This window comes from Telmatherina bonti (assembly GCF_933228915.1).
Source record: "Telmatherina bonti genome assembly, chromosome: 8".
Taxonomy (NCBI): domain Eukaryota; kingdom Metazoa; phylum Chordata; class Actinopteri; order Atheriniformes; family Telmatherinidae; genus Telmatherina; species Telmatherina bonti.
In genome coordinates this window covers 15,594,449-15,613,711 of record NC_136626.1, presented here as the reverse complement: position 1 = coordinate 15,613,711, position 19,263 = coordinate 15,594,449, and the positions used below count along the sequence as shown (strand labels likewise).

General features: G+C 36.2%; 2 protein-coding genes across 3 annotated transcripts in view; one reads left to right on the top strand and one right to left on the bottom strand.

The window, feature by feature from the left end:
• Positions 1–5,397, top strand: part of ddah1 (dimethylarginine dimethylaminohydrolase 1) — a 78,428-nt gene extending 73,031 nt beyond the window's left edge. For both annotated transcript variants that reach the window (XM_079244563.1, XM_079244564.1), the window contains exon 7: positions 2,729–5,397. In XM_079244563.1, the coding sequence (XP_079100689.1) occupies positions 2,729–2,845 (117 nt within the window). In that variant the 3' untranslated portion in view covers positions 2,846–5,397. The remainder of the gene's footprint in view (positions 1–2,728) is intronic.
• Positions 5,398–7,228: 1,831 nt separating this feature from the next.
• mpl (MPL proto-oncogene, thrombopoietin receptor) lies at positions 7,229–15,055 on the bottom strand (the record flags this gene model as incomplete). The annotated part of the gene is made up of 12 exons (XM_079245587.1): positions 7,229–7,243; positions 7,327–7,569; positions 7,847–7,934; positions 8,837–8,921; positions 9,230–9,383; positions 10,230–10,372; positions 10,792–10,961; positions 11,789–11,903; positions 12,043–12,178; positions 12,741–12,898; positions 14,122–14,319; positions 15,004–15,055. 12 exons carry the CDS (start codon positions 15,053–15,055, stop codon positions 7,229–7,231), a joined length of 1,557 nt encoding a protein of 518 aa, XP_079101713.1.
• Positions 15,056–19,263: the final 4,208 nt, after the last annotated feature.

The following is a 19,263-nucleotide window of genomic DNA, read 5'->3' as shown; positions in this document are numbered from 1 at the left end:
AAGGCTTTGTCAGCCATATTGCATCATGACATATAAATGTGTTTAGTAGGCCTCTTCGGCCGTGCTTTAATGCCTCACTTGGTATCACAGTGGGGTTGAAGTAAGAGCTTAAGAAGAAAAATATCCTAGTTTGGAAGTGCAGTAGGAAAACAGTGGTTTTCTTTTGGAAAATGTCCACAGGGTGACACATAATTTTACAAGGGTCTTTAAAGAATGTCGTCATAGTTTTTACTCTCATCTTTTCTCTCGCTCTTTTTTAAAGATTTTTCAGAGAGACAAAAGAAACCTGTAATGATTGGTCTCCCTCTTAGTATTCTGTGTCTCTGCATGGCCTCATATTATAGAAAGTTTCAGGTTAATAAGTAAACAAGCTAAATTAAAGCAAAGGTTCTTCATTTGATTGAACAAAGAGATGTTTTTAAAAGCAAACTAAACAAAAGCAAAGCACCTTTCCTGAAGAGTGAAAGACATTTAGTTTAATGACAGTGCCAGTCAATACCAGGAACTATTAGTGGAAGAGATTTTCTAACTCAATATAAAAAAACAAAAATGAAACTACACCTAGAAAATAATTCTTGCATTCAAAGCATCCGTAAAGCATATTCATATTATCAACAAAATACACCCAAAGTATAAAATATAAATATACTCATTGTGAAGTGGTCCAGGGTTCCATATCGTGTTATATCATAAAGACATGTTTTGTTTTGCCATTACTGCTTCAAATTGTGTAACATGTCATTTTCCTGTAAATAATCAGAGGTGGCAATTCCTGGTCCAGAAAGTAAAAGTCCCGCCATGTTTTTGGATCTACCTGTACATTTAGAACAGATGTTTTCACTAGCAGGCTCGTTTTCCGGGCAAATAAACTCTGCTCATTAAATTCAGCTGGTTTGGTGACTAGTTGGAACAGCTGCCAGACTGGACCTTTACTTTCTGGACCAGGAATTGCCACCTCTGTAAATAATTAGTTAGTTGCAGCCATTTCGCATCCTCTGGCTTGTAAATCAAATATTTTGCAAAGCTAAATATTTTGATTTTTTTTTTTCCCAAACTTGTAAAATGTAAATAAGGAGTCAAGATGAAGAAGAGACTAAACTTGTCGAAGGAGCCATAAGCACAGCTGCAGGGAGCACTATGCTGATTGCTGTATCAGTGGGGTAACAGCTTTTAGCGGAAGCAGTATGAAGTCAGCATTTCCCTCAGCAAGCGAGGCTTGTCATCATTCATCAGGGCTTTTTGGGAATAAATCTTGTACTGCTGAAAAGCCTGTTTATTTCCCTTTAAAATGACGCCACACTGTGGGATGAGCAAAAGAAATGAGGATGAATAATTTAGAAAATATTATATACCAATATTATTGATACAGTAAATCCACTAAAAACAAATCCCCTTATCTTTTGTGCTGATGATTATAAAATATTAGATTTATATTGTGCTTTATTGCAGACAGTTTTCAAGCGCTTACATTTGATCCATTATTTATCCACTCCACATCAGTGGATTCCAACACTTTAGGCAAGGAGGGTGAGGAGTCTCGCTGTAGCACACAACACAACAACACGGCACATGACTGGGAAAGTGGTATTCGAACCGGCAACCTTCAGGTTATTAGACCTGCTCATCACATTTAGCTGATGTTTAAACTGGCGCCATGAGGGAAGAATGTCTCATATTGTTAAACGCCCCCCCACCTCTCTTCTTGTGTCCGTGCTCACGTCTCTACCAGGAGAAATTAAGACAAAAATGGAGCGGAAAGTGAGAAATGACATAAGCCTGTATTGTCTTTCATGAATTTCCTGTTGCACAACCATGTTTCTGTGATAGCTCCAAAAGGACAAACTAAACATTAACTCAAGAGCAGATCTTTTGCATCCTCGGTGGCAACCCTATTTTTTCCTATAAGAAGGTCTGTAACTTCACAACTAGAAAAAAACTCAGTTGGTTTCCTTATATAGGCTATTATGAATTGGCTTTCATTATTTATTTTTTTTTCCTGTCTGTAAAGCGTCTTGAGATGGCATTGCCGTGATTTGACGCTGTATAAATAAAGTTGAATTGAATTGAAATGAATTGAGCTAAACCTAAGCCTAGGTCCACAGTTCTCCCCATATTGTAATTATTTGTTCTCTTCCTATGATGAAAATTCCAAAGACCCCCTATTTTTCAGATTCTGGATCATAGTATCCAGAATGATTCCTTTACCTGGATTAGTCTTTGATATATTGTACAACCTGTTGGAACCTTGTCCTGTATGTTTTTCCTACATGCTCTGACTATTTTTGTTGGAGTTACATGAAAAAATGTTGAAAATGGCCCTATCTAACAATGTTAAAGAATCCTTTAAAGAAATTCCTGGATCCAAACAGTGATCTGGATCACCACCAAAATGAAATCAGTTCTTCCTTTTTCACATTTCCAACAACTCCTGAAAATTTCATGAAACTTTTTGAGTTATCTTTAACACAGACAAACAAACGCCAGTAAACACATAACATCCTCGGTGGAGGTAACAAGATGTCACTAAATCCCACAGGTTGCTCTGTTGCAATTTAGCTTCTTCTAACTATTTATACGAGTTAACTAGTTTATTCCACATCGCTATATCATTTCTGCTGTAAAGCTGTAACTATATGTTGAATGTCTCGGACACATTATCATACTAGATTAATGTTAAAATGCCGGAGGTGTGCTCCTCAACTTAAGATCAAGTCTGTGGGTCTTGCAGGTGTTTGAGAAGTTGAAGGACCACATGCTGATCCCTGTGTCCAACCTGGAGAAGGTCAAGGTGGATGGAGCCCTCACATGCTGCTCTGTACTCATCAACAAGAAAGCAAACATCTGAGTGTCTTCACCATGGTAACCAAGCAGAGTCTGTACTGTATCAGATCACCATGGATCCGGAGGTTGAACAAAGCTATCCTGGCACTTAGAGGAGAGATGGGCCTGTTTAATGTTGCTTTGGAGCAAAGAATATAGTGATTAAAGGGGCACTGAAATTCCATAAATTCTCCAAATTTGTCAACACTGTAGTTAAATTTAAGTCTATTTTTAGGAATACTGTATGGATTTAATTTGCAAATTGAAATTTGTTGTATTTAGCACTGGTTTGAAAAACTATTATTTTGATTAATTGTAAAAAAAAAAAAAAAAAAAAAAAAAGAAAGGAGATCCAAGATCAATAGTTTCTTTTCCTGAACTAGGTAACTAATAGTAGTATCTACTTACTTAAAGCTATAGCAAATGTTGCAATGTGTTTCTTTTAGAGAAATAGAACAAAATGCCATGTTGAGTCTCATCCTTGAATCTGCAGTATTTAGAACTCATGTTCTGACCGGTCTTTCATTCAGTGTCTACAATCTTTCCAGTGAACCACACAGAACAGCCTTCAGCTAACACCACAAGCTGGATCTGTATAATAACTACATTTTGTTGCCATTTTAAAGAGCCTTTCTGTAGATTTATCCTCTCATACACATGCAGTGAGAAAAAATATGTGCACCGCTGATTTATATTGTTTTTAACTGTGATTTGTGTGTGTGTGCTTGCTTATGTAAAATAAATTCATTTTTCAAAAATGGTATTTTAAAGCAAGACAAAGGAAACTAATCTGATTTCTGAACTTTAAGAGTTTCCTAAGTAGACTTAATTTTTTACTTGTGCAGTTAATCTTATGCTGTTTCTTTGGAATCTGTGCTGAATTAAAACCACTTACACGTGTGTGTGTGTGTGTATAACATTAATAAGAGGGGATACGGCTTTTTAGATTTCTCACTCTGAAAATAAAGCTTTTGAAAAGCTGGGAAAGCTGATCACAGTTTGATATGATCATTTTCTGTGATTCTTCATGATCAGTATTTAAAGTTATGCTAGTTAGTTTTGGACACTCGTCTAACGACTGTTTCTTTCTAATCAATGATGTACAGAGCTGATGACATCATTCATTCTGTAGCTGCTATCAGACAGAGAAGTTTTAGGTGATACACAAATCGCCACCAGTTGCAGTGGTTTCCTGATGTTTCTTGTAAGCCTTAGCAACATTCAAATGGGAATGCCAACTGCATTGCAAAAAAAAAAGGAAAAAGACTTGGTATGCTGTGCCAACCCTGCAGAGATCTTGAATTTATGTTTTCATTGTAACAATATAAACTAAGTTTTCATTTAATCCAACATAGCCTTTCTGCTCCTGTCAATTTTCAGTGCCTCTACGATGACTTAAGTCCTGCTGAATGACTCTAAATGTGCTCATTGCCCTCAAATCACTGTTTGTAATTTTGATATTTACTCGTTGATTATTCTGTTTCTTTTTCTCTCTTTCGCTGTGTTTGGCAGTTTGTCCTCCAGTACTGACTTATAGCATGCTGTGAAACTCATCTCTGTTCCGCAAAATCCAATAGGACCAAATGTGACTGCAGCTAGTTTACACTCAAAATGCAGAGCAAGCTGTGACTCCTATTTGGTGCATCTCAAGGTTTTTTCAGGATGTTGTCCTGTTTAAGTGGCCTTAATTTATGTAGTTCATATATTCATGTTTGAGGCCTGTAAACATGACAACATGATAACTAGACATCTTAATACATTATACACTACATGTATAAAAGTCCATCACATCTTAAAGCATGTTGGTTTTCATTGTGATTATAAGTGAAAGTGAAGGAAATAACATCAGGAGGTGACTCAGACTCCCTCCATAGACATTAGCGTATGGGAAAGTGGGCAGTGAGGAAACATGGAAAGAATTCATGTCGGGAGGAGAGGCTTGTACAGCAGTAAACACTGACTCTTTTAAATTTTCTTTTTCTCTTGCTTGTCTCACTCTCAACACTCACTTTCTCCCACCCCCTCCTATTGCCTCATGGACCATTCTGGGCTAATTTATGGCCATGATATCATACAGTCTGGCAAACGCTGTGGATGTGATGACCTGTCGTTAAAAGTGTGACAGCAGTATATTTTACAGAAGGCGGTTGGACGAACGTCGGGTGATAGCATACGGTAGTTGCAGAGCCAGATGAGATTCTCAAGCTTTATCTACACATAGAGAACTAGTCATACACAGATTGTATGACATGCTGTTAACCATCAGATTAAAGGACAAACTATCCCAAATTTCTCTCTCATTTTGCATTTCCCTCTCTCGATAATCCATCTTTTTCTTACATTATATGCACATGCTTAAAACCTTTTAACACTTTTTTTTTTTAAAATCTCTGACAAGATAAAACTGTAACTGTTCTTTCCCAGTGTGTGAACTTGGAGGTCTCTCATTTATCCTCATGTTAATATCCACACATATAGTCATGATGTATTTGCTTCATCTCAGGTCTAATAGTTTTTTAAACAAGTTGTGATAAATATTTAAATCATCTGAAACTGAGTGTAACCTTTGTTCAATAAACAAAAGTCACCCTTGTCTGTGTTTGTTGTACATTTAGTTTATAATCAGATGGTTGTTATTACAACTACAATTTTAATCCTTATCTTTCATTCAGCTTTCAACAATAAATATATTCATTTAAAAGTCTGGGAAACATCGCAAAATCTCAAAGTAGGAAGTTAAAAGTGTGTTTGAACAGAAATCTAGATGGCTCATTTTTAGCTTGGTATTTCCACCAATATTTCTGAAAGACTCTGCTTGTTGAGCTCTGCTACCATCTAGTGTCACCAGGATAATAAGACAGATAGAAACACGAAAGGTGCTTAACAACCCAACTTGTCCAGGGTGTACCTTGCCTTTCGCCTGATGATTGCTGGGATAGGCTCCTGCTTCCTGCCAGCCTTAATTTAATCATTGCTTAAGAAAAATGACTTACGGACTGGCTAAATTGTGGCTCAGTTTAAGGAAAGGAAAGCAACATATTTAGCCTGTTATAAATGTTCCACCACCTCCTGAGTTATGTTTTGATGTCTGCACAATCTGGAAGGTTGAGTAATTTCAGAAATAACAAACAGAGAAAATAAGTCTTCATATTTATTGCCAAAACTGTTAATCCTCCAACAATAATGATATAATGCATGATGAATAAAAGGCATATAGAGGAAAGAATCAGTGGTTAACACATTGCTTCTACGTCACCGTTGAATCAACCATCTTACCTCAGAAGCTTAGGAGTTTTTCTATTTATAAGTTTGTCAAAAATATATACAATATAAATTTGTAAACTGTATAGACTGAACTGAGTTGTACACATGAATAAGAGCGAACAAAAAACATAAAAAAGAAAACAGGAAAAGGAGGAAGTTAAAGATAACTTCCATGCTACATATGAAGAACGTTCGATCTCAAACCATCTGCAGAAGTCATTCTTTTTACTAAAAAGGTCGCATGTTTAAAGTGAGCTTATAAGTGTTGAAGTTTTGCCTTTTTAAGAACTGTTGCAAAAACAACAAGAACAACATGATCTGGTTGTGAAGCAGCACTTTCACAGACATATCAGTGAGACTAAAGTATTCAGACACATTATTTTTTCCTTACACTGGAAACATAATGAGCAACGATTAAGTAAACACCATACAGCAACAAATACTGACAACAATAACAACAGTTACAATAATGCAGAGGTATAAAACAGAAGTGTATAAAGTAGAAGTTGAGGTAAAAAAAATAAAGTAGAAGTCCTGCCATGTTTTTGGATCTACCAGCGCATTTAGAGCAGGTGTTTTTACTAATCGGCTCATCTAGCTGCAGTGGAGCTGAGCTGATTAAATTCATCTGGTTTAGTGACTGGTTGGAAAGAGCTGCCGCTGCTGGACAAGACTTCTGCTTCCTACTTCTACTTTATATACCTCTGGTATAAAATGTCTAAATGCTTACATGTTTATTTTAATTTGTGCTTTTGCTTTGCTCATTTGCATAAAAGTCTAAAACAAAAGTGACTAATGAAAGCTGCAGTCAAGCTGTTGCAAATCAAATAAACCAGGGAACTCCTTCCTGATGCCAAAGTCTGCTAATCCAAAGATGTTTATGCAGCTTTTTTTTTTTTTTCAAGAGCCAGCGTGAATTTATGGGGCTGTATGGACTTAAAGTGAGCTCAGGGGTCGGAATGAAAGCACACATTAAATCTAGCACACTGTAGACAAAATGCACTGGTTTTTACTGAGCATTCAGCTGCACGGCAGGTTTGTATAGAGGTTACCTGGTCCCTTTTCACCATGGACCTTGCAACTAAATCTCTCTGTAGACTCAGTAATGAGTAAGTAGCTGGGATTGGTGTAGTCCAAGAATGATTTAACACAAGGTGAGCTATCAAAACAGGAACAATTACAAATTTGGAGGCATTCTTCTCCCGCCTCAGGATCTTTTTTCTCGCTCGTCAATTCACTCACGTAACTGTTTTCTTCAAGGCAAGGAATGATAATTTCTTTATTCAGGGTTACGTAATCTGGGAAGACTTCAGTTCCAGAACTCCCAGTGACCAGCTCTCTGCTAGAAAGGCTTCCATCCAATGACAAGAGCTCAGAAGATTCTTCTGACAGTGATTCCAAACCAAAAACTGCCCTTTCAGACACGATCTCCACCACAGATGAAGTGGTTTCTTCAAAGCACTCCTTTGCAGTGACAGGTACATCCTGGAAATACAGCCATATCTTGTTAGCAACATCTTATGGTATTGGCACTGGAAAGTGCAAGAATGCATTAGTTTTGAAGTGATCTATTTTTCCACAATGCATTGAATAAACTGGGATTTTTGTGTCGTGCCACAAAAATCCATGTGGTGTTGGTGGCACAATGGCACAAATGGGTACAATACACCACGCCAAATGCATTTATGTGTGATGTATAGTGATGATGCATGTAGAATAATAGATGCATGATTATGTTAAATTATACGTTTAAACAACTTACCCATTTCTCTTTGATTATCTCTGTCAAAAAGCCTTGTAGAACCTTTTCAAGGTTCGGCACTGGTGGCCAAAAGTATTGCTGTAGTTTACTAGGAAAATTCACAAAATTACAAATATTTTAAGAGAGTTTCAATTATTTGCTTAAATTTTAAGTAAAAAATTAACTGATGAGTAATTGTTTATATATTTATTTTTCAAAAGTCACTGACAGAACCATGATGACTATACATAGAATATAGAAAAAAATGTATGTATATATATATATTTATATATATATATATATATATATATATATTATATATATATATATATATATATATATATATATATATATATATATATATATATATATATATATATATATATATACATATATATATATATATATATATATATATATATATACATATACATATATATATATATATATATATATATATATATATATACATACATATATATCATTCATTCATTCATTTTCTGGACCGCTTAATCCAATTGGTTGCAGGGAAGCTGGAGCCTATCCCAGCTGGCTTTGGGCGACAGGCAGGGTACACCCTGGACAGCTCACCAGTTCATCGCAGGGCCACACAGAGACGAACAACCACTCACGCTCACACTCACTCCTATGGGCAATTTAGCGTAACCAATTAACCTAACATGCATGTCTTTGGATGGTGGGAGGAAGCCGGAGTACCCAGAGAGAACTCACGCAAACGCGTGGAGAACATGCAAACTCCACACAGAAAGGCCACTGACTGAACCCCCCCCAGCCAAGGATTGAATTATTGCTGTAGTTTTCCTAGTAAACTATCTATCGATCTATCTATCTATCTATCTATCTATCTATCGATATATATATCTATATATATATCTATATATAGATATATATATAGATATGAATATATATAGAGATATAGATCTCTCTCTCTCTCTCTCTCTCTATATATATATATAGATCACAGTACAGCTGTGGTGGGAAAATGTTTACCTGTGGTAAAGGCCAAGGACGCAGAAGGAGATGGTGGCAAAGATTGGAACAATGATGGCACACATGTGCAACATGCCTGAAAAAGCTGTTTGAACACAATTCAAGTTTGTACATTCAGGAATACTGACTTTTTCAAACAACACTAAATTCTGAATTATAAATAAGTTTAATAAAGTACATTGTATTTTAATGTATCAATATACAATGGATGTTGCTACACTATAATAATAAAAACAAACTGAACTAAAGGTCTTTGTGAAATATCGCAACAGAATTAGAGTCTACCTAATTTGCTGAATTGTATTTGATGCAATAGTGCAACTTAAAACACATTTTAAATGGGATGATAGAATAAATGGATAGTGTTGACTGATTTTGTCATTAGGAGCTTACCTAAATCAGGTGGAGTGTAATCAATGAGCTCATCAGACCAGTCACTCCAGCTGCCTGAATAACTGGAGTGATTAGGTTTGGCCCTGACCTTTGCCATGAACTGGGTACTCAATGGAACCTGCTCACAGATAATAGTCTCGGGGCCAATTATCCTCTGGGGATTGAAAAATGAAAGGCTGTGATTGGTAAATATGTAGGTCTTTCACATTTCTCACTTTGGAATTTGCCCTTTGAATACATTATTTAATCATAATTGCTTCACATTTCCCTCTAAAAATCCTTTTTTTTTTTTTTATTTGCAAAAGACTTGCGCAACCAATGGTATTCCAAGGTACCCCTAAGATCATTTAGCTTATTCCTGTTGACTCATGATGATTATTTACTTTGTTTACTGCTTTAGGCCTTAATAGTCATTTACATGCAACAGTAGCTTCCTGCCTTGGCATCCTTGCACTGCACATGTATGCATATTTTTCCCTAAATCTGAACCATTTAATTTATTATTATTTATTTTATTTATTTTTTCCTTTTACAATATAATGAAGAAAGAGACAAGAATTTAAAATGCTGTGTTGACCATGAAGTAAAGAGAATAAGTATATGTGCATTTTTTCTGATCTTATTGATGATTCTTTAGTTGATTGGCCGAACTTCTGAGGACTGACATTACACAGCTCTTGCCTTGGTAAGACTAAATATTTTCCCTTTTCATACCAGACCTCGACACAATCTTTATGTCCAATCATCAGTTTTATTTTACAACTTTCCCATCAACTTTCCCATTACAGCTGTGCATAAACAACTAGAGACAAGTAAATGATATGTTCTAAACTCTTCATTTGAGCGTATCCAAACAAATGAAAATGTTTTTTTTTTTAATAATTTCTTGCATCAATACCAAGAAATTGCCCAAAATGTTACACACTGATAAGATAAGGTAACCTTTTAAATGTTTCTTTTGCTAATCATATACGTCTTAAACACTTCGACAGCTGCTTACCGTCCATTGCTTGTTTCCCTTGGTCTGAATTTCCACCTCGTATTGCAGAACATTTTGCAGAGCTGAAGGAGGAGCTTCCCATTGCAAGCACAACTCTTCCTGTTTATATGCAAATTTAAGATGATATGGTGGGGAAGGTTTAACTGTAAAACAAGTATACAATATGTACAAATAAACAAAGACATGAAATGTTCTCTAGCAGCATAATTGGAGGAACAATAATACTACATGGGCGACAATAGCTGGAAAATGAAAACAGGTTTAGAAGATGCCAAATAGATCAGTCAACTTTAAAAGAAGTTCAGTGAAATAATGATGATTAATTTGAAAAGCTCATTCTTCACAATAGAAGGTGCAGTATCAAGATCAAAGTTTAATGAAATTATGGCATTTATACTATTTGTGGAACCTTGCTTATGTTATGTTATGACGTACCATGGGCTTCTTCAACTTGTAGTTCTTCCTTCAGTAAATTACTAAGGAGTACGGAGGATTAAAACCATAAACCTTAAAGTCTAAGTTTTTAACACAGCAAGAAAGAGGAACTAAGAGTGTCACTCACTGATGTTGTTAAGCATGAACTGCTGAGAGTAGAAGGTTCTGCTGAGTGGTGCCGAAGGGCTGCTGAGCTTGACCTTGATTTCTTTGGACTCATTTCCATAAAAACAACACTGGTCAGTAAAGTGTCCATCAGGCAAACACTCAGTCCAGGAGCTCCACAGTGAAGATTCTCTGCAAAGGTTATATTATTGTCACAATGAAGAAGTAAAAAGAAGAAAAGAAAGACAGGTTAAGACTCAGTAAAACAAAGAAATGTTTGCACACTATTGACGCACTTACAGTTTAAAACCAAAATTAAAAAACTACTTGACGTGTGAAATTGAGATTTTTTTATTTATTTTTTTTAACAGCAGAATCAAAGGAGAAAAAAATATGTGGTGTTCAAAAAAATTGATAAATAAACAAGCCATCCCCCTCCAAAAAGTGAAACAAATAAACTTAGTAATATTTTCCTGCATGTTATTTAAAAACAGAACAAGGCTGAATTTGCAACTCGGCTGCCATGAAACAGAACAGAGATAACATCACACTCAGTGTAAGCGTTGGTGGTAAACACCACAAGCATTCAGCAACACTTGCCTACAAATCTGCCCATCTGATTGATAACTAGGGGTTCAAACTATTATTTTCCTAATCCTTTTGTGCAGAATAAATGAGACAAAACAATGACTGAACTAGCATGTCACATGACATTCATGCAGCAAGAATAATTTTGAGTGAGCATGAATGGTAAAGGCTGTGTGACATGAAAAACTGACAAAAGTTTTCGTGTATGACCCTTTTCTTGGAACATGTTGCAGATCATAATTGCAAAAATGGATTTATATTAAAAAATCACGATGACAAGACACAACACAACATTTATTGTGTTATCTACAATGAAAGTCATACAGTTGCACAAACGAATGTAATCCTTCATCATGGACACAAAACAAGAAAGACTTGATGAGTATGTAATAGTATGTAATGGAACATACAGTGTGTGTGTTTTACAGTACCTGTGCTCTGTGATGTAGAAGAGTTTGTATTCATTTCCTAATGCATATGTTTGCCCTTTCCATTGACACACAACCTTATGTAGGTCGGAGGTGTGGCATGTTAGTGAAATGTCATCTGGAAGGAGAAACAGTTTCTCAAGTGTTATTCTCAAGAATCAGTCGCTCATTTAATCATTTGTGAAGGATGATGTTTTTTTTAATTCCCATCATCTTCATAAAGTCATTCATACAATCAGGCTTTATCCAAAACAAACCTGCACTTTGGGGAACTGCAGCTCTTACAGGTTGGGACCAGCGGCTCCAGTATGAATTACCAACTTTGATAGCGACCTGGACCTCAGCTACTTCGCCTGGCGGTAGCTCTAGGTTGTAGCTGCTGGTTTCCTTTACCTGAAAACATAAAACTTTTAATTGTATTGTGCCTTCAATTCAACGTTCACTAAACAATTTCAAGCTCTGCTCATTCTTTGCTCAGACTTTGACGTTTAAGGTAGCTTATAAGAGACTTTATCACTTTTTTACTTTGATGTTTGTATCATATATACAATTGGATGTGTGTGTCTGTGTGTGTTTTTTGTTTTACAGCTGAATTGTTGTATTTATATTAATGGAAACAGACAGATGTGTGTATGCCCATCCCCATGCAGAGCTGCATACCAATCCATTCTCCTCCTTCTAACTACCATCGCTGGTGAATTTTTTAAAGGGATATAGTTGAAGTTAACATTCATCAAGTAAAGTCTGAAACATTAGTTTAAATGTATAATCAACACTTCTTATTTTTGTGTTCTTGTAATAATTCTTCAGTTCATTTTCCAGTAGCCAAATGTCATAGTCCTGACAGTTTGCAAGATGGACAAAAGCAGATAAGCTTTGTGACAGTGTTTGCATGATTGCTTTCCAAATAAACTAGTAATTTAGTGGAACTGATTTAATGAAGAGTTGTGTATACCTGTTTTGGCTGCTCTCCATTAGAACTGGGGGAGTATCGAATCCCATATATTGTTTTTTCTCTCCAGTACTTCATGACTTCTGCATGCCATGACACCTGTAGTTCTCCCACGTTGCCATTTGGTGTCAAAACTACACTCGAGGGAGGATCCGAAAGAACTACAGACAAGAACAGTTACAGACCAGAAAGACAGCTATTAAAATTCTTTTTGTGTTCATGGACAAGAGATTTCATTTAAAGATAAATGACAGCCTAGAGAGTCTCCAAGCTTCCTCAGTTAGCTGTGCTGACATATTAGCTGGTTTCTAATTAGCTGACAGGCGGCACTCTAGACGAGAACTATGCAAAGAAAGAATGAATGCAATTAACCATATTTTGTTTTCTGATACAATGCTAATAAAATCAAATGGTATGGATAATAATAAGGATACCAGCTGTTAGCAATAGCACAGGAATCAAAATTATACATGTCATCAGCAACATGTAAATTAATCTGAAAAGAATTAAATATGCATCACATATCACTGTGCACAAGATATCATTCCTCTGTCCTTGACTTCTACTTGTGTTCAAACACTTTAAATTAATATTACAAAAGTCTGTGTTTTTCCAAATCCTTTTAATATATTTTCACTTTTGTATAAGGAATCAGTTATTAATCAGTTAAAGCAAAAACAGGTCTTACAATGGTTCTCCACGTATGTACTCCAACTACAGACGTGGACGTTGGAAGTGTGTTCCACCACTTGAATGTTGATTTTTGAAAATGTATAAACATCTGAACTGGGAAACTGGCAGATGTGCAAGAAATGTCCCTCTTCAGTTCTCCACACAGACATTTCACACCTCTTTGTGGACTCACTTGATTTGCAAAGGTGACAAAAACATGAAGCATTTTAATATAAATCGGTTAAACATCATTCTAGTAATTTTTATAGTAGCTCAAAAGTCCAAAAACTGTCTCCTACATCTACAGTCTCTGAATAGTTAGGTGAAGAATTGTCAAAAAAAAAAAAAAAAAAAAAAGAAACTAAGAAAATCCTAAGAACTTGCCTAGTAACTGCTGGAATAGGCTCCAGGTCCCCTGCAACCCTGGATTGCAATATGCAGTTTAAAAAATGGACAGCTACCAATAGGGAGTCATCTCATACCCCCAACCTTTTATGTTTGGCAAATTTACTTATTTTAAACTTGGAGGCTAAATTATCAGCTCTTCATCAAACTGCAGCTGTATTCTGACCATTTTATTTGAAGCAGGTGTTACAGCGGGACAAAGGCACATCAGCAGGGAAAGTGGAGCGTGCAGCAGGATTAAGATCATTTAAAAAAGTTATTGTATAAAAATCGACTTTATAAAGTGTCTGAAGAGACAAATCCTCACAGATGACAACATACCCAACATGTTCATATAAGATATCATAAGTCTTGTTGTCAGTGGTCTCAAAGTAGCAGGTAAAATCATCTTCTGTGTGAGCAATACACTTAGGATTTTTCTCATCCTTTAGGTGTAAAACATCTGTTTCAGAAAAGACAAACACACAAATGACAAACAAAAGAATTAATGAATAAAAATGTAATACTTTATGTCACAAAGACCAATAGGATGCCTTTTCCTAAACTTGTAAGTTGTAATAGTGTTATAATATATACTATAATATTATGATATATAACAGAAAATAAACATTTTGTGGCATTTTTATAGAGTAAGATGTTCCAACTGAGTGAAGAATGTTGTCATTTTGGTGTAAAATCCCTCAAGTTATACAGAAGTATATTATACCCAAGTTACCTTCCCCTGACAGTAAACCGCTTGTGGTGTCACTATTTCTTCTTTTGCATTTTCTTCTTTGCTAAAAAAGCTTTTGTTTTCAAAAGATAGAAGTTTTTATGCCCAGAATTTCTAGTAAGACTGTCTGCAAACAGATGGCTTTTGACTTTTTAAGAAAAAAATTTCCAAGTCAAGCTCGGTCATTAACCGTATTTATAACAATATAGTTATCATTGCAAATGATAACTGGTTCTCGATTGACTTCGCTGGTAAAATAAAAGTCATTATTATTATTAAAGTTGCATCACAGATTGGTCAAATTTCTGGAAAATGCAAATAGTGCAACAGTGCAAATAGTAACCCTGGTTTGGGAAGTTTGTATCTTGTACTTAATTGTTGGTTAAAAAAAACAAAAACAAAATTCAATCAGGTGTTACAGTAACTGGAATAAAACTGTACTTCAGTGTATCATTATAAACCATCATAAAGCCATACCTTCCTTTGACAGATGACTCACGATTTCAGTCTCAGAATGAGAGCCAGACATAAAGCCGACGTGTATCCACAAGTAAAGAAAGAGGATCTTCCACATGCAGATTGACTTCATGGTAAATTAAAATGTTTATTTCAATTCACCATGGCGCATGAACTAACACACACAAGTGTATATTGCGTCTGCTATGACTGGTTTTGAGTAGGGGAGGGTGGCTTGGGTATATAGAGGGGTCGTCCCAATGCAACAAGTTTTACTTGAAGTAGGAAGTAAACCTTGTATACAGAGGAAGCTGGTACCAAAAAAGGCAATTAGGCAGGTGGGTTATAAAATCCCATCATTTTTGTTTAAATTGCTGATGTAAATGCAAATTTTTCTAATTCACCATTTGACTGCTTTTATAGTTCCCTTCTAATATGAGGTTGTTAAAAAAACATGTATTTAATATTTTTATTCAAATCAAATCCATGTTGAGATAGCAATTAATGAAGCCTTCCTCATGTCATTGTAGGTGTCTGTAAATTTTCAACTGATAAATGTTCACAAGAGAGGATGCAGAATACTTTACAACTTCTTTGTTGTTGATATCCGTAAAAGTCGTCAGAGCTTACAGACATGCAAGAGTTGTGACGCCACTGGAATCGAACAAAAAAAACGAACTTACTCAAATGACAAACTGCTTGTGCGTGTGTGTGTGTGTGTCTACCATTAACCACATCCTGAACTGCTTAGAAGCAGTGCACCAGCAAGGTCTTGTTTTACTAACTCAAATGTCAACTGATCAATGAATTAGTTGGGGAGCAGAAGGGATGCGCTCTGGAAATTCATGAAACCTTCAAGGCCAATGTCTGGCAATCTTCCCAACTTTGCACAGATTTAGTCTTTTTTGTTGGACCAGTTTTTTAAAATTATGATGCCTCGCTGTCCCTGAGGTCCTAAATTTAGGAGCTCCCAAAGTTAGAAGTAAAACTTATGTTGAAGCCCTGACATTGCAGACCCTCACATGTGGAACAGCCTGCCTGTGAGGCCCAGGGCTGCTGAGACTAAATGATTATTAAAAGAGGCTCAAAACTAAACTTTTTAAATTATTTTTGTTTTTTTTTTTAAAATTCAGTTTTTCTCAAATATATAGTCTTTTATACTTATTTAAAATACTATCTATGCAAATATTTAGTTTTTTTTTTAATTTGCTTTTTAACTACACTTTAGGGGTCCTCCACACCAGAAGCAATACCTGCTCAGTCTGCAGGGTTGTTGCCTTGGTGATCGCCCTTGCCTGGGTGGTTGGGAGGCTCTGCACTGCAGTCTTATGGTCATGGTGTGGGCCTCAGTTTGTCCCTATCAGAGTGGTTCCTGTGGTTGTTAGGTGTGACTGGATTCTAAAATATGGTTTCTGTAATGGGTTACTGTGAGGATCCGTAATTACAGCCACACACAAGGAGCTCTGGACAAATGACCAGTTTATTGGTGAAGGAGAATGAGCAGAGGATCACTCCGGGTGACTGGTCTGCTGAAGAAACCAGGCTCCAGATGGGAGGTAAGCGGAAGGGCAAATTACTCGTCCAGGCAAAGACAAGGCTCGGAGATCCAAAGACAAGCAAGGGTCGGTAACCAGAAGATCCAAAAATTAAAGGTGTCTGTCTAGGGCAAGACAAGGTGGGTAATCCGGGGGCGTGAAGCAGAAGGCCGGCAACTGAGGAACAATCCGTAGAACGCTGGAACACAACTAGACATTAGTCTGATGATTATCTGGCAGAGAAGAGGAGATTGGACGGAGATTTTTTTTTAACTGAAAACATATTTCTATCAACAAAATGCTTCAATAACTAAGAAAAAATGTGATATTTGATTCTAAACATAAAACAATGACAGGTAGTTATGAGCTTGCCTTCCCCTTGAGAAAGAAAGACTCAAAATTGTTTATTCTTTTAACTATGAATGTCTTTTGACTGCATTTTCTTGTGCAGTTTGCGTGTATTAATATTGAAACTGTGAGCAAAAAGTACAGAGAGAAAAACAGTAATCAGCACAACAGTGCTGACCACAGACAGATACCATCACTACTGCCACTGCACAAGCACTTAGATGGGTATCATGATTGTAATGAAGATTACATGAAAGCTGCACGCAAGTTACTTGAAAGTCTCCTTAACTTCTTACTTCATTATGAAACTGCTTTTGGCCCTGATGGTCTGAACATAATCCCTTTAATCCCTTTCAAGAAACACTAAGGTACAGCAAAAATGCAACTACAATGTTATCATAAAGCAGAAGATTGTTCACAAATATACAGATGTGGTCTTAAGTACTCTGGCAGCAAAGCTAGGGACAGGATTGTATTGCTCACTTTTAATGGCAGATGCTGTTGGTTCTGTGCAGGCACCTCATCTCATTAATATCAACATTCTTCAATGATCTTTGTGTACGGGGGTTCACATCAATTATTACACTAAATGTTTTTACTTAGCTCATGTCATGATTTGTTAGCACAACAGAGGACATGTGGAGTTAGATGTTTAGTTGGTGTGTTTGCACAAAAATACGCATTCTCCTTCATACTAACCAGCCTTAGTAAAGAAGGATTAATGTTAGCCTGATGGCAGGAAGTGAAAGTTGGGAAAAGCAGACAAAATAATGGTAGTTCTTTAGTATGCTAGTAATTTTAGTTTCTATAATGTTCACTTTAGTTATTAGATTCCAGCAGTTTTGGGTAACGATCATGCATACATATGTCTGCTCAGGTGTTGGTGGAAAACCCAGCTAATACACAGTTTTTTAACTGTGCGGAACCACGTTCCACAGTTGGTCCTTAATCTTAGTAATACACTTCTTTACCTCAGGTTTGTAATCTGACCATTTTTTTTCTCTGTCTTTTGGAGTGAACGTTGTGTTTATCACTTCTGTTCCTTCTTCCTTTCAGCAGGTTTTGTTTTATGGATTCATATCTAAGAGCACCAAATAAAACATGTTTACTTTAATTATAACTGTCTCGATTCCATGTTTTAGGAAAATTATTCTGCCGCTTTGCTGTTGCTTTCATTGTCATGTCTGTTTTTATTTTAAATGAGTTTTCTTACATTCAAACTTGGATAAGTGTCAGCACAGAGTCTGGTCAGGCTAGTACATGCGTGTGTAATTTCACAACTGTAAGGAAAATTTAAGTACATTTTATTCATTTGCCCTGAAGAATGTACATTTCAGCCTCTATAAATGTCATAAAACTTCTCAATGATACACATCACACCTCTGGTTTGCAAAAAAGACACTATTAAGTTTTTTGGTTTTTTTTTTCTGTTGCATGCTAATAAATTTAGAGCCTTGACTGATTGTATTGGTAGAGGTAAGTGGTATAATGAGGAAATATCAAAAATCCACATATCTGAGTCATGTAGCCATTGCGTTGCAAAGAGACTACTTATTAGGGTTCCCACATCCTGATTTAATGTCTGCTGCTATGACATTGTCATTTAGTTTTCCTAAATATTGGTCCTAAGATGTCATCTGTGGACTCTTAGCTCATTTGTTGAGCAGCAGCCCTCACACACACACACAACCCTCACCCTCACACACTCCTGAACAACCAAATCTAAAAATCTTCAAATATAAATTAACCGCCAAACCAATCAGTGTGACTGTGGTTATGGCTACTTCCATCTTTTATATGAAGTTGACAATTTCATGTAAGGAGGTGTAATGATTAGTGAGATAAAAGTCTCACACAAATGTCAGATTAATAGCTTCAGAAACACACGCACACACACACACACACACACACACACACAAAACGTTCATGTTGCTTGTCATGGGTCAGAAAATCATCTGTTCCAATCTTGCTCAGGATTTTGGGCCAGTAAACACTTAAAGACCTTTCTATGAATCCAAGAAGAACAAACTGGGATCACTAGATGCCTAAAATGCTGCTTCATCCAAGAAATTTAGCATAACCACTTTCTTAAGACCCCTTTTGGCCATGACCAACTTGTGACCTCACAGCTCTTGAGAAGACACCAATTGCAACATTTATGAAATGTAGCCTGTAGTTGTGTAATCTTAAAATGAAAGAAATAAATGGCAACAAAGATATCATCCTAACATCCTTGTTGGAGGTAAACTAACATTTGAGGATGACAAGGTTTAGATTCCATCTCCAGGTTTTTGTTGAGGTCACATGAGGATCTCAAACTAAGCTTTTACATCCAAAACATAGATTTTCGAATGACATGAGATAAAAATAAATTTAATGGCACACTTGTTTCCTCACC